Source organism: Zychaea mexicana (assembly GCF_025766255.1).
Source record: "Zychaea mexicana strain RSA 1403 chromosome Unknown BDB00scaffold_85, whole genome shotgun sequence".
NCBI lineage: Eukaryota > Fungi > Mucoromycota > Mucoromycetes > Mucorales > Lichtheimiaceae > Zychaea > Zychaea mexicana.
In genome coordinates this window covers 81,065-95,611 of record NW_026516748.1, presented here as the reverse complement: position 1 = coordinate 95,611, position 14,547 = coordinate 81,065, and the positions used below count along the sequence as shown (strand labels likewise).

Genomic DNA, 14,547 nt, shown 5'->3' with positions numbered 1-14,547 from the left:
ATATGAATTGGACAATGCCGGTGAGGATGCGGAGAAGTTGCCTGGATATTGGCGCTGATGATGGAGTTGCTGATGCTGCTGGTTCAAATACATTTGGTTATTGAACCAATTGCTGTTTCCATGCTGATAATAAGCGTTTGAGGCTTCATTATACGGAGCCCATTGGCCGTGGTGACGCGTATGAGCTAGCGGAACACCACTTGTAGCAAAGGTGGAAGTAACGTAGTCGAAATGGCTTGGATAACTACCCATGGTTGTAGCTGTGTATGCTTGTCTTGTGGATAAGTGCGAAAGAAGTTGTTGAAGAAGCGGAAATTAGATAGAAGGGAAGAGTTCAGGTTGCTTTTATACACAGCAAGCAGTTCCCATTCTTCAGATGACAGGTTTTATTAAATGGGCCAATGACATGAATAATTTCTATGCAATCCACACAGCAGAGAGCAAGGAGGGAGACAACGAGAGTGAGAGAGAGAAAGTGGGGACTTTGATCATATGATTATTAAGTCATATGCTACATAAATGGCGCGCTGCTTTCCATCAAATTAATCGAGCATTGATCCATTGAGTAAGCTGCTGCACAATTGTCTCATTTTCAGGGTTTAAGAGTCCCGGTATATTTGTCTTGATCTTTTTCAACGCTGTCTCGGTTGCCTTTTCAGAATATTGGCAGCCTATTAAACAAATATCGGTCACTAAACACGTCATCCGGCTTGTCCGGCTTGGCACCCATCCGCTGTTACCGTACCTCTTAGTGCGTTCGATATTGCAGACATAATGATGACTTCGTGCGCGCCACTGGCATCTGGAGAAGTAAAATCGGCTTCTGTTATTACTCCATGTCTCGAACGAATGAGACCGTTCTTTATATTGGTGAGAAAAAGGGGTCAGCGCTCATTTGCATGGATTGTTATTCTTAATCACACTGTTGTTGTTATTGTTGCTTTTCCCTCTTCTGATCTTCTTTTCGTCCTTCTTGCTTACCACATGTCCCCAGTCGAATTCTTGCTCAATCTTATTGGTAAATTCGGGTGTCTGTCCGTAGATCCAATCCCACGTTTGCAGCTCCTCTGACATTTCTCGTGCACGTTGAGGGAGAACATGAGATTCATCGAACACTACGGGCTTCACTCGTCCCAAAAGTACATTTTCTATCAACGACCCATTCATGTCTGATCATCGCCGCCATTCGCCCCTATTTTTTCATATTGTTATTTACCTGGATATCCTGACCATCATTGTAGTCACGGACAAACTCGTTTAAAACGGATTCACAAAATTGCTGATGATCGATCGTATAAGAATAATTGCGCAGATTGGTGACTGGAGAAGGCACAGACTCAACACCTTTGGACACAATATTGGAATTTTTGTTCCTTTTCGACAAACAGCCCTTGAGCATGGCTGTATCCGCATCAATAAGCATAGTTCCATGGTGATAAGCTCGTTTGTTGATGATCTTGTATGCACTGCCAGAGACCTTGAACCCATCAACAGCAATATCGTGGCGCTCGTTGACGTAGGCGGGAACATCGAGTTCAAGGAGCGCCCTCGAGACCAGCTCAGCATTTACTTTACGCGAGAACGCCTCCCTTGGCATGAAAATGGTGTATATTGAATTTCCCATATCCTGTATTCGAGAACAATGAAATTCGATGCATGGTTGTTATTGGTTAGACGAGGTTCTGGTATTTTTTCTTGTCTTTTGCATTCTGCCTTATCTACTTCATATCTCTGTCTGTCTAGTAATATCTCGCCCCTGCATTTTCCTTATTTTCTCACATGGTAAACCGCGCCTCCTCCCGACCGCCTGCGAACAAGAGGAATGTTATGGTCCCGCATGTATTTTAAATCGCATTCAAGGAATGGATTTTGGTTTCTGCCAATCACGACACAGGGCTTATTCCTCCATAGATACAAAATGAATTTTTCTGGATCGGTGTCGCGGAGCAACCATTCTTCAATGCCAAGGTTAACGTAAGGGTCGTTAATGGTTGAAACATAGCATTCGACTTTGGAGGAATAGAATCGTGTAGCGTGTAAAGTCTTGCGTTGCAGTTGTTGTTGTTGTGATAGTGAAAAAAGTCGAGTTGTAAAAGCTAATCGTGGAAGTGAGATCCCACCCGGAAGGAACTTAACGAAGGTCATTCTTCACTTCTTGCTTACTCTCCCTCTCCGCGTTTTTTCCGCCTCGTTTTCAAGATTGGATGAAATTCAAAGCCACTTTGCTTAATACGCTTTGTAGGAAGAAGCTGCTATTTTGTTGTTGACAGCAAATACTTTGATCAATCCACAGCTACACTATATGTATATATCGTAAAGGACACATCTATTTATTACAGGGACAACTTCAAAATGGACAATGGAATCGTTTTAGGTTTATTATCGTTGCTTACAAACTTTCAGGTAAAATAGCAGCGCGCTAGTAAATGCCGCTCACCCAGTTCGACTGAGTGGATTTCACCAACGGAGAGCCTAGACTTCTAGGAAAAAAAAGTGTACCAATCGTTCTGTTGACGATGCTGGATCCTTTTTTGTATTGTACCGCACTTAACATTGCAGCGAAACTTTAAAGTTATCCCACAGGGTCGCTGATCACTTGCACTCTTGCCTTATAAGAATTTCTATTACACAGGGATACACAACAGTTTACTGTCGCTCCAAGTCATCGGCAATTCTCGGTCGCACCGGTCGATATCAACATTCAGCCACCGGAGAGTATCGGTAAAAAAGCAGTCTATGTATCCAGCGACGAGGTGCGGTCCTTTTTTTCTAAATATTATGAAGATGAGGAGAGAAAGGAAAGAACGCATGGACTTCTTTTTGTAGTGGCATCGCCAGATATTTGCCATTGCATCTTACGGTAACAAGAGACAGAAGCACTCTCTTCCCGTTTTGATATTTCTGCTTTTTATCATGCATATGAGAGTCACAAGAGGGATGGCGTGCCTGCATGAATAGTGTGAATAAGATAATCAGGTCATGGATTATACTAGAACAGAACAAAAAAAGAAATTGCGGTAAGTATAGTATAGACGAATGGGAGTATCTCCCTGGTTTCCTTTTTTTATATATATTTAAAGCGTTACTTTAAAATAAATACCAGCCTTTATCAGATCCTTTTGATTTAAAGAGACCTCCAGCCGTCTTGCGTAACCTTCAGAACCACCCAGCCAGCGGTATTAAGAGGAAAAATAATCCACCGATCATATTAGCTAATAGCGATGGCCAGCAGCGAGTGATCTGGTGTATATACCTGGGTAACACCACACATTCGTCCCTGCTGACAATGAAATGGAGCGTAAAACTATCGGCCAATGTTTGTTACAGTTGAAAGAAAGGCATTAATAAGCCATCATTTACAATACATTATGGGTTTTTATGTTGTGTGTGAGTAGTCGCTCAGGTATGTGTGACAGGCAAATGGAGTGATACTAATGCTGTATAATACATATAATGACACAAGGATAAATCGCGCGAGCTGTTCCATACTGCTAAAGACACTAGTAGTCAGCGGTCGGAAAAGACGTAGCATCAAACCACGTATGACAAAAGAACTTCCAGATAAGATGCGTTCTTTTCGTATGACTTATCCGAAAACTCGTGCCAAATCGTGGTCCGAACTACCGTAGAACAATGCAGGAAACTCAATCCATCGATACACGAATGTTCTCTTGTATTAGCTTTGTCATATTGTTTACTCTGAACAAAATAGGTAGAGGGAGGCACTTTCAGGGTCTATATTTATCCAGCAATAGAAGAGCAAAGAGCATTACATTAAACGTCGCCGCGGCACTGTGTGTAAAAGAATCGCATCTCCCCCGATTTGTACAGTATTTTGGGTTGCACAACAAAAAAAATTTTAGAGCCTGATCAAGCAGTAGGTCCCACAATCTAGCATCGTAGCTTAGCGAGCCACAGGCAGAGAAAGGAGACTAGCGACGACTGATAACGTATAAACTGGATTGGGTAGCAAACATAATTGCTGCTTTGTATGTTTCTTTTTGTCACTCAAGTTGTCTAGCAGACCAAGAAGATATGGTGGTGTATCGACCGCAATAGATTTATAATTGACAGTGTGATGGACGATGACGACCGCGAAATTGTAAATACAAAATTCTTCTTTCTGTTTATTCTGTGGACCTTGCACAATTGTCCTTTTCTGGTATCAATGTTACGCGTGAGCAGCACCGATGATAAAAAAAAAAAGGATCTGATAAAACCGGTAATTGAAACGGCGCAAAAACCAATCGAACAAAAAAAAAAGCTATAAAAACGACTTGCGTCTTTTTTCTTGTTGCGCACGTTTCCAAAAACCAAATCTTCTCTACTAGCTAAGGTAACACGTCGATTTATTGTTCTTTGATAGAGTATACTGTAAACCACTTCTTTCACCTAATGTTCTGTTACTGATTTACATTTGACGTCTGTTGAATAAAAAAAAAGATGCCCGACTCTTATACTTTTAAAGAGGAGGTGTCCGAGAAGGTCTCGTACACCGATGAGAAAACCACAGGTGACATCTCTAAGGAAGAGCAAGGGATTGGCCACAAGCTAGTTGTTGGTCAAGTCGATCCTCATACCGCTGATAAGCTTACAACGGAAGTCCACGATGCACAGCTGTCCGCCGGTGTCGCCAAAGTCGAAGTATGGCTTTTTTCACAGTGTTTTTGATATTAAATTAAGAAGTATTCGACGATCAAATTAGTAACAAACGAAAAAAAACGTCAATAGGCTGCTCAAGCTGTCTGGGGCAGAAAGGGTTACCTCGCCTTGCTCGGTGGTGTGTTCCTCGTTTATTTCATTTACTCCCTTGATGGTGTAACTACTTTCCAGTACTTGGCAATTGCAACCTCGTCTTTTGGTCAGCATTCTATGTTGGGAACTGTACAAACTGCAAGCGGCATTATCATCTCTATCGGCAAACCATTCTACGCTAAACTCTCGGATTATCTCGGTCGTGCAGAAATTTAGTTCGTATTACTTTCAAGCTTGGCGCTGCTTATGATGCTGTTGTCACTCGATTGTCCGTCGCTAACCTTATATTGCTGTGCTTTATAGTATAATTACATGTATTATGTACATTATTGGCTACATTCTTTATGCTTCGTCACAAAATGTCGGAGCTATCGCTGGTGGTCAGGTCATGTATTCCTTTGGCTATACTGGTTTGCAGGTACTCGTCAGCAACAATAATTTGGCACATGTTAAATATAAAGTGCATATATACATGACTTACTAATAACCGGATGTGTGTATGTAGATGGTCACCTCTGTTGTTCTGGCTGATGTAACCACTCTGAAGTACCGTGCCTTCGCTGCCGGTGTTATGAACTTGCCTTGGGTCCTCAACACATTCATCGGCGGCTTTATCTACCAAGGCATTCTCGACGCAAACCAGTGGCGATGGGGCTATGGTATGTTTATTATCATGTTCCCTGTCTGCTTGGCTCCAGTTGTCGCATCGCTACTTTGGGGTCAGTGGAAGGCCAAGAAGGAGGGTATCTTGGAGATTATTCCAAACCCTGACAAGGATTTCTTCAGAAACCCTATCAAAGCAACAATCACCGCCAACAAAGAAATGGATGTAAGTGATCCTCATACCTTACAACCCTAATTACCCTACTTGTTCATGAAATGTGCGATCGATTAATTAACTTATGTATCTATGCAGTTCCCTGGCTTGATTTTTGTTGGTTTAGCCCTCGCACTTATTCTTCTTCCATTTACTCTTGCTCCTGCAGCCGTCAACGGCTGGCAAACACCCTCATTCATTGCCATGATAACCGTTGGTGGTGTGATCCTGTTCATCTTTGCCGGCTGGGAACTTTATTTCGCAGAGAGATTTGGCTACGTTCCCATCGCTCCTCTCCGCTTTTTCAAGAACGGTAACATTGCCGGTTCCATCCTTGTCAACTTCCTCGACTTTGTTTCATTCTACCTCCAATACACATATCAATCCTCGTTCGTTATGGTGACCAAGACAGAGTGGTCCTGGTACGAAATGTTCTTGTTCAATAACGTCCAAACCATTGGTTTGTGCTCCGCTGGTATCATCTCCGGTACTATTCTGTTGTACTGGAAGCGACCCAAGTTCCTGATGATTGCTGGTCTTTTGGTCCGTTTGCTTGGTGCTGGCCTCATGATTCACGCACGTGGTGCCCTCGGTCCGGACGTTGAACTTGTCTGGTGCCAGCTTTTGCAAGGTCTTGGTGGCGGTTTTGCTTCCACGATTTCCAGTGTCATGGCGCAAGCCATGGTGCCCCATACTGATATGGCTGTCGTCACTGCATTGGTGCTTTTGTTCGCTGAAGTCGGTAACTCTATTGGCTCCGCTATCGCCACGGCTGTGTGGGGCACCCAAATGCCCCATCAGCTCTCAGTTCATGTGCCTGGCAACAACGCTACACTTAACGCTGAGCTCTTTGGCGCCATTACCAAGATCATGGACTATCCTGCAGACGATCCAATCCGCATTGGTGCCATTACAGCTTACGGAGAGGTCATGAAGAACCTCTGTATCGGTGCTACCATTGTCGCCATCTTCCCACCTATCGTCGCCTATTTCTTCCTCACTGATATCAAGTTGGACGACAAGCACAATCAATTTGATAACCGTGATCTTGCTGGTCGCAAGACAGAAGAAACCGTTAAGAAGGAGCAAGAAGAGAAGGCTGGTGTTACTTCTACTTAAATATTACTCCTTTCCTCGTTTACCAAACTGTCTCCTCTCCATGCATTCTACATATTCGAAAAAGTTTAATACTCATAATCATCTAAATATCTCTTATTTAATTATAATATACTTTATTGGGCCAACTTACTGGCTGTGCCTGTACTATTGTCCTCTTATTTATCATGATGGCCCCAACTGTAAACTTCTGCTACTATCTACATTATAAGATACCATCTGCTTTTTCATTATATATAAAACTTTCCCTCGATTATCCTCTTCTGCATACATCCTTACGACGTTTGTTGCCCATGTCACGTCTCTGTGCTAAGATACGCAATGATCGTGCACCAGTATTGTGGCAACTTTTTAGGCGGATCGTATTTAAACAATAAGCTGTCAAAATCAGTCCCGCACCACCGTCCAGTGCATTACCCAAGCCACGACACAACCGATTCGAACCATGAGCAACAATGAGATCGTACCACGTTTAAAATGGCCCTTTGTCGAAGTGCTTTCTGACGAACACACACGAGGCTTAGAAACCGTCAACGTCTATGCAACTAAGGTTGAGCCAAAAGAAACTAAACAAATCTTGGGGTACAAGTTCATGAATCGATCAAAGTTTATTTACTTTATAATTTAATACGATCGTTCACTAATCGCGTTACTTTATCCTTTAGGTTTGTTCAAAAGCATCTTCCACCATTAAAAAATCTCGAGCATTGCCGACGAGTTCGAAGGACAACTCTATCAGATTCAAGCAAGTTCTCTTATTTCATTATCGTTACTTTTCAGTGGCATTATATTAACCGCAGCCTTTTTTGCTTATAGATTTTGAATTAACGCTTTTATTATGTCAAGAGAGCGCATTATCTTCGGAAGAAATACACAAACGGGCAGCAGAGCAGGGATTAGACAACAGGATACAAATACAAATATTAGCAATACCGCGTTATGCACCACTGAATCGAAAACAATTTGAAGCATGGAAGCACCTGTGGCCGCTTATTTTTCGAGAAGACACCCGGCAGGATCCCAAATTTAGACAAGCGGATATCGCCGCCATCGAAAGCCATTTGCAAGAAATTGCTGCTTTGGGTTCGGGATCGGCATATGCAAGAGTCGTTGATCCAGCCGACAACAACCGCGTCATTGCAGAAGGAGCCGATACACGCCTTACGTCACTTCATCCACTCCATCATGCTGTCATGAACTGCGTTGATGCTGTGGCTGCTGTTGAAAAGGAACAGCGTGGTGCTGAAACAACAGCAGGTGGTCGACCTAAACGTAAAGCTGCAGAAATCACAGAGGGTCCCGTAGAAGGCGGACAAGTGAAGACGGCCTATCTCTGCACAGGTTACGATATGTTTATTACACATGAGCCATGCGCGATGTACGTAAAACGAGTAAGAGAAAGGATCGGGAAGGTAGAGAGAGAGAGAGAACTTGGAGGACCTCAGATCGTCGGTACACATTTCATAGCAGCTGATATAAGAAAATGACACATACACATATTAGGTGTGCTATGGCACTTGTACATTCCAGAATTGGTCGTGTATTTTACAGCATACCCACGCAGACTGGTTGCTTGGGCACCTTGTACAAAATTCATTCGCACTCAAGTCTGAATCACCACTATCGTGTGTTCAGACAGACATTACCTTCTTCTGCCACTGAAACAGCAACTGCTACTGCTGCCACAACTACTAATTGTACCTCCATCACCGAGCAGTATGCTGATGCAGAATAAATGATTTCATCGATTATAAATACACGATGTACAACACGTTTATCACTCTTTTTGTCTCTAGATAAGGTTTAAAAATAGAATGCCATCATTCATGCAACCTGTACTTTAAATTGTATCATAACCTAAAGGGGATACGGTGATTGTCGTTGCCGCTTCATGAATATATATGCAGGATCCTAGTATATGATCTATTTCATACTGCTGATAAATGATGATCGCAATAGCAACAGAATAGCGCTAGTAGACCAAATATAAAACTATTAGGCATACTTATTCTCCTAGAATTTTTCATTTTTCTTTTCACGATATATCGAAATAACTTTGTAGCTAATCGCAAAGACTAGCATAAACTATTCCTTCCCAAAGCATTTTTTAACTAACGTACAGTAGAAAATGTGGAAAGAATTGCTTTCATATGAGGAAATTAATCGCTTGTCGGCAAGTTTTAATTAGTAGCATATCTTATGACTGAATATAAGGAACTTTGGTGATCAAACGCATAATTTAGCCGGCTGGATCTCTCGATGCTGCAATGAGGGGAAAACCTTTTCTTTCTACCTGTTGAAAGGCGGATGAGGACACCTGCATGTTTACTAGCCATTAAGGTTTGTCGGGTTTAGCACCTTAATGCTGCATCAAACATGATCGATATAGCTCCTGTACTAGCACCAAGCTCTAGTACTACTGTATAGAGTGGGCAGGATGTAGCAAGTGAGGGTTAGGGGATGGAGGAGAGGGGGTGGAGGAGAAGAGAAGGAAGAAGAAATCAGCGCTAATATATAGACCCTTGTTACCAAGTGAGTATGTAAAAGAGGCTACATATTTAAATGCAAGATCGACGGGCCGAGAAATCGACAAGTATAAATTACCTGGTAGTTCCGATATTCTACCTTTTCTTACACAGCTTTCTTTCAGAAACTTTCACAGCTATTCATTCCCTATATAAGAAATGCCCAAGAACGATGACAATCTAACTTTCTCTACGGAGATACGTACTTCCACTCAGACTCGTACATCCACCGCATGCGGATCCCACGATGATACTGCTATCGCGAGAAATTCAAGTGGTTCGTTGACCATTAATGTTTATGCTTTCGTTTCTATCTATTTCAGTGTTCCGATGATAGATTACACATACTCTTATTTCACACCAAACAGCACGTGATGTGACAATCTAACCCCATCTTGTTCGTCTTAAATTTAGATCCAGTAACATCACCATGGTCGTCATCTTCGCCTTTATGTAAAGACGAGTCTTACAAATCGGATGAAGCACCAAAGCCGCATCTGGGGTCTAGAATCTGGGCAGTAACTCAGCGGCAGCTCGCATGCAACGAAAATCGATATGCGCTGCAGATGAGTGTTGCATTCTTAGTCGCAACCTTGTTCGTTGTTGTCGAGCCAATCTCCAAATTTGCACCCAACGCATTTTGGGTCGGTATGTGCTCTTTTATAAATATTTCTCTGTAGCTTCTGCGCAGAAAAAAGAGGCTCTATAACTTCTTATACTTACATTTTCATATACATACATTAGGTGTTTCTGTGGTAACTGTTCTCGACAATACCGTAGGCGGTTTCCTAGCACTCAGTATCCAACGAATGATTGGCACCATTATTGGCGGCGGCATGTCGATCATCGTCATGACAGTATCACGAGCTATATTCCCAACATGGAGTCCCGGAGCAACTGTATTTCTATGCTTTCTGACGTTCTGTCAGGTGTTTACCATTACGCGGATCAAGTTGAGACCGAACATGAATTATGCCGGTGGAATAGTAAATATCTCCTCTCTCTTCTGTTCTGCTTCCATTTTCTTCTCATTTGGATAATATGACGACGGGCATTATCATCGTTGTCATTGCTTTCTATGGCCTCCTACCCCGCTATATGACGTATGACGCATAACGCTAACTTGCCCCACAATGACTTTGCATCTGTATTAGGGTCTGTTGACAACTGTAATTATTCTGCTTTCTGGATATCATGAACTGATCCATGATAGGATTTCTGGCTGTGCCGAGTTGGGGTTTTGGAGAATGTTCGATTTAATTATTGGAATATTTATTGCAATGTAAGCTTAAGAGATTAATATTTAATAACGTTAACATGACAAAACAAATGGATACGATAGCTAAGCTACTCTATGATGCATTTATCTAGGTGGGCATCATTATGTATTTTTCCGTTAAAGGCGCGTAATACAATGCGAAAAAACCTTGGAGAAGCATTAGAAGAAGCGGCAGATTTATACGAGCGTGCAGCAATATATTGTCTCGATCTATCCAGGGACGAGATATCAGTAAACCTTAGTATCGAGCGAAAAAAGGTTCACAATCCACTACTGAGGAACCATAGCAGCAGCAGCACTGACGACGACGATGACGATGATGACGACGATGACGACGACGATGATATAGAACAGGAGATCTCAAAAACGACAGAAGATATTGAAAAGCAACAACAACCACGACAAACTACGATTCAGATTGAGGAACCAGAGCGACCGACGCTCAGTCATGACATGAAAATCTGGAACCACGAGCTTATCAACGAACTATGTGATAAAGCGTTCCGAGTACTATCCAGGCTCCAAACAGAAGCAACTCGTTTGCGCAGCGTATCCAAAGAGTATCACCTGCAAGTACCTATACACTATGTGTGTGGTGGTGGTAGAGAAAGATGCCGAAAGGATCTTCGCCGAACGAAACAGTATAGCGACTCAATTGATGCCATGAAACGAATTGTATGGCCTTTGGTTTCGTTTCGACTACTTTTACCGCTTATTAAAATCCATAACGATTCCAAGGATTCAAGAAACGCACTTCATGATCGAGCCACGCCAACTCAAGCTTTGTTGGAAAACTTTGAAGACAGTCTGTGGGTCATGCGCAAGCTTGCTGCTATGCTCAAGGATACAAAGCGTAAGCTAAGCGACGAGCCCGATTGGCCAACGCTGCATTGGCGCGTCATGAACGGAACAACTCTGGTACAAGAAGAGCTTATGCAAACGATCAGCATCAGCCAGAATTCGGATTCTGTCGATGGTCTGAAGCTTCTATCCTATTACGGCTTTCTTGTTCGGTGTTCAACTATATGGCAAGGCTTGGAAACAATTGTAAATGAACTGGGTCCACAGAACAGTAGTCAATCCCTTTCATCCATCAGTCATCTTTCTTATTCGCCTTCCTCTCAAGAGTTACTCCATGCCCAAGAGTGATGGCGATAATGCTACTACAGCAATATTGGCCATTATCACCAAATGCTGTCGGTACCTTTTCCTCGCACCCTTGTACATATATGACATACAATTCTGTAAATTCCGGGTCCTGTTTCTGGAGTGTACATAGTGATGAAATAAAAAAAACCGTATTTTACTATGAGATTCACTTGCTTTCTATACTTACCATTTAAAAAATCAACCATGTTTTTTATATGCCTATGGCTATTTTAATCTGTCTGTACGATGGTTGTTTCATAATGAGCAACACGGTATTAAAAGTGGCGTCGTAGTAGTGGAGTTGTACCAATGTAGCTCCATTAAGGTTACGTCATGTTGCAAAAGCGGTAAATTTTTGGATGTGCACGCATAAAAAGGCTGACGCCGATTTTCGTCTTTTTTCAAACAACCAACGATGGCCGTGACACGATCGCAATCGCGTCCCCAAAAGTCGCAAGATACCCCCGTGGCGGAAAATACTCCTGTTGCTTCCACTTCTTCGGAACCACCACCCTTACCAATGCAGGAAGGACAAGGAATTTCCTCACCCAAAAAGAAAAAAGCAACAGCAAAGACGACGCGTACAACTACCATCAATAAACGAAAGAAGGCTGCGGCGTCTGACGACAATGTCAAGGATCAACCCGTCAAGCAAAAAAGAACATATCGCAAGAGAAAGAATGAAGATGCAGCATCAACACAAGCCGCAGCAGGTAGCTCGTCTGCCAATGCCGATACTCCCCCACCAGCGAAAAAGAAGAAAATGTCAAAAAAGGCCCTTATCGAGGAAGCGTTGCAGCGTTTCCCTCCTGATTTGAGGGTAATCATTTTTCCCACTCGTGCAAATATTAAAAGAAAAAGACAATTTGCAATGGCAACATGCATTGATTTCTCCACTGGAATTGGACTTTAGGAAATGCAAGGCCGTTTGTACCGAATGGAGACTCAGAAAATGCTTGTGGTTCAACGCACCGTGGTTAGTGCGCGTAAACAAACGTTTGATGGTAAAGCTAATTCTTATTCTTGTATGGTTGATAGTCGCAGTTGGTAAATGATAGTAATCGATGACATCGGCATATCTTACTGACATTAAACCTTTCTTTTTAGTTCTTGGCAGTACCGGAAACGTAAGTGGGTGCTGTCGTATAGCATAAAGGGACGAAGGAATAATGGACTCTATATAATATACACAACACATGGAAGGTCATCTATTTATTTGCTTGTTGACTATACTGTAGATCTACACTGTTACCATTGGTCCTGACTTGAGCTGCGCTTGCCACGATTTCCGCTACCGTCGAACACATTGCAAACACATCCTCCTCGTATTGATTAAAGTTTTCCATGTAAATTCGAGTTCACCGGCTTGCCAGAGTATGCATTTATCTTCAGCGGTATGGCAATATCTTTTCTACCTTCTTGGGAAAATAACTGCTGTGATTAATTGTGTTTGTTCCTTCGTCTAGGACCTTGAAGAAGTGTTTCAGAACTGTACACCAGACGCTAGTGTTATTGTAAGATACTGCTGCCGACTTTGTTTGCTACGGAATCTTCGTACTCGTCGTCTGTCTGCACTAGCATTTATTCTAACTATCATCCCTTTTACATACTTGGATCTTTTTTCTTTATAGGCAAGTGAGCAATTGCAAAGCTTATTGGAGTCGGAACTTTACGGAAAGAAGCCGCAAAAAGAAGAGTATGTTACCCTTCCTGTCTTGATTCTGTTTGATTGTCGTATTAAGCTTGTTTTTTTTTATTGATTCTTACAATGATGATGGGATTGATCTCTCTATGCACATTAGTGTTGGAGTACAACAGCGTCCACTTAGTACATCCGATTGTCCTGTTTGTTTCGAAGAATTTACAGAACAAGAACGCGACAAGATCACGTACTGCAGATCCTGCGGCAACAACATTCATAAAGTAATACAATCTAAGCATCTTTGGTGGATGTACATATCACAGAGCTAACAGTATTTTACTCCTGATTCTCGTTTAACAAAAAATATAGGCGTGCTTTGAAGCGTGGAGCTCAACAGGACGGTCCAAAACCACTTGCGTTTACTGTCGGGCAGAGTGGCACGGCACAAAGAAATCTGACACAGCATACATTAGCACTAGCCATCTGCGCAACGAAGAAGGATACGTCAACCTGGGCTCATTGGCTTCAATGCCAAGCACACGAGGTATGTGTAATTATGCAATCTGCCACATAAGCATTGACGTCCTGGTGTTATGCAGCGCAGTAGAGGAAAGGTTTTTTAACGCATAATTTGAAACTATATCCTTTAGATACTTCCTCCTACGGCTTGTAGCTTGCCTGCTACCTTCCTCTTTCTTTCAATTTCTTACACACACTCTCTTTTTTCCACCTCTCTCTTTGATTCAAACGTAGCAGCTCTATCGTCACCTTTACAAATACCAAAACAAATCGCTATCTGACTTATCGTATAGGTAGTATATGATATATATATCTTTTCTTTAGCTTAAACCCGACACAAATTCCTCCCCTCAAAGTAGCATCAATATGTACTGTAGTAACCTTTCTTTAAGTACAATATTTCAGCAAATCGGAAGAAAACCATCCCTTACACCCTCATCTTGTGATACTTTTTTTTCACACACATTACATACTTGCAAATCCATGAATATATCTCAATATATTGTTATCAACACAGTACCACCACTCTTCAATTCTTAACTTTCTGTAGTTGTTGGGGTACGGACGAGGATCTATTCGTAATGTAGCAACGATGCGAGAAAAAAGCTGTGCTAAATATGATATAGCATAACAAGAAAGTGAGATATCTCAAATCGATTTAGAAGACTAAAGCTGATTCATTAATGCCATCATGCTACGAAGAATGAAAAGTACATAGCAATATATTGCCGTGAGATATCATACG

General features: G+C 42.1%; 6 protein-coding genes across 6 annotated transcripts; 5 read left to right on the top strand and 1 right to left on the bottom strand.

The window, feature by feature from the left end:
• Positions 1–537: 537 nt before the first annotated feature.
• Positions 538–1,624, bottom strand: BDB00DRAFT_770336 (uncharacterized protein; the record flags this gene model as incomplete). Its single annotated transcript, XM_053119874.1, has 4 exons — positions 538–671; positions 746–860; positions 982–1,122; positions 1,217–1,624. 4 exons carry the CDS (start codon positions 1,622–1,624, stop codon positions 538–540), a joined length of 798 nt encoding a protein of 265 aa, XP_052975837.1.
• A 728-nt stretch (positions 1,625–2,352) lies between these two features.
• Positions 2,353–3,529, top strand: BDB00DRAFT_790990 (uncharacterized protein; the record flags this gene model as incomplete). Its single annotated transcript, XM_053121007.1, has 6 exons — positions 2,353–2,403; positions 2,646–2,753; positions 2,994–3,017; positions 3,104–3,257; positions 3,396–3,403; positions 3,464–3,529. The coding sequence occupies 6 exons, from the start codon at positions 2,353–2,355 to the stop codon at positions 3,527–3,529; spliced, it is 411 nt and encodes a 136-aa protein (XP_052975836.1).
• Positions 3,530–4,241: 712 nt separating this feature from the next.
• Positions 4,242–6,978, top strand: BDB00DRAFT_842548 (major facilitator superfamily domain-containing protein). Its single transcript, XM_053124897.1, has 6 exons — positions 4,242–4,336; positions 4,444–4,644; positions 4,732–4,970; positions 5,059–5,173; positions 5,261–5,584; positions 5,672–6,978. Exons 2-6 carry the CDS (start codon positions 4,444–4,446, stop codon positions 6,689–6,691), a joined length of 1,899 nt encoding a protein of 632 aa, XP_052975835.1. The 5' UTR covers positions 4,242–4,336; the 3' UTR covers positions 6,692–6,978.
• Positions 6,961–8,920, top strand: BDB00DRAFT_842546 (cytidine deaminase-like protein). Its single transcript, XM_053124896.1, has 4 exons — positions 6,961–7,270; positions 7,354–7,433; positions 7,505–8,066; positions 8,192–8,920. Exons 1-4 carry the CDS (start codon positions 7,134–7,136, stop codon positions 8,421–8,423), a joined length of 1,011 nt encoding a protein of 336 aa, XP_052975834.1. The 5' UTR covers positions 6,961–7,133; the 3' UTR covers positions 8,424–8,920.
• Positions 8,921–9,372: 452 nt separating this feature from the next.
• BDB00DRAFT_876229 (aluminum activated malate transporter-domain-containing protein) lies at positions 9,373–11,641 on the top strand (the record flags this gene model as incomplete). Its single annotated transcript, XM_053127455.1, has 5 exons — positions 9,373–9,490; positions 9,628–9,861; positions 9,958–10,199; positions 10,368–10,495; positions 10,585–11,641. 5 exons carry the CDS (start codon positions 9,373–9,375, stop codon positions 11,639–11,641), a joined length of 1,779 nt encoding a protein of 592 aa, XP_052975833.1.
• A 291-nt stretch (positions 11,642–11,932) lies between these two features.
• On the top strand, positions 11,933–14,326 carry BDB00DRAFT_842540 (uncharacterized protein). Its single transcript, XM_053124895.1, has 9 exons — positions 11,933–12,461; positions 12,555–12,645; positions 12,749–12,768; positions 12,880–13,035; positions 13,108–13,155; positions 13,273–13,337; positions 13,444–13,564; positions 13,653–13,827; positions 13,934–14,326. The coding sequence occupies exons 1-9, from the start codon at positions 12,057–12,059 to the stop codon at positions 13,954–13,956; spliced, it is 1,104 nt and encodes a 367-aa protein (XP_052975832.1). The 5' UTR covers positions 11,933–12,056; the 3' UTR covers positions 13,957–14,326.
• The last annotated feature ends 221 nt before the right edge of the window (positions 14,327–14,547 follow it).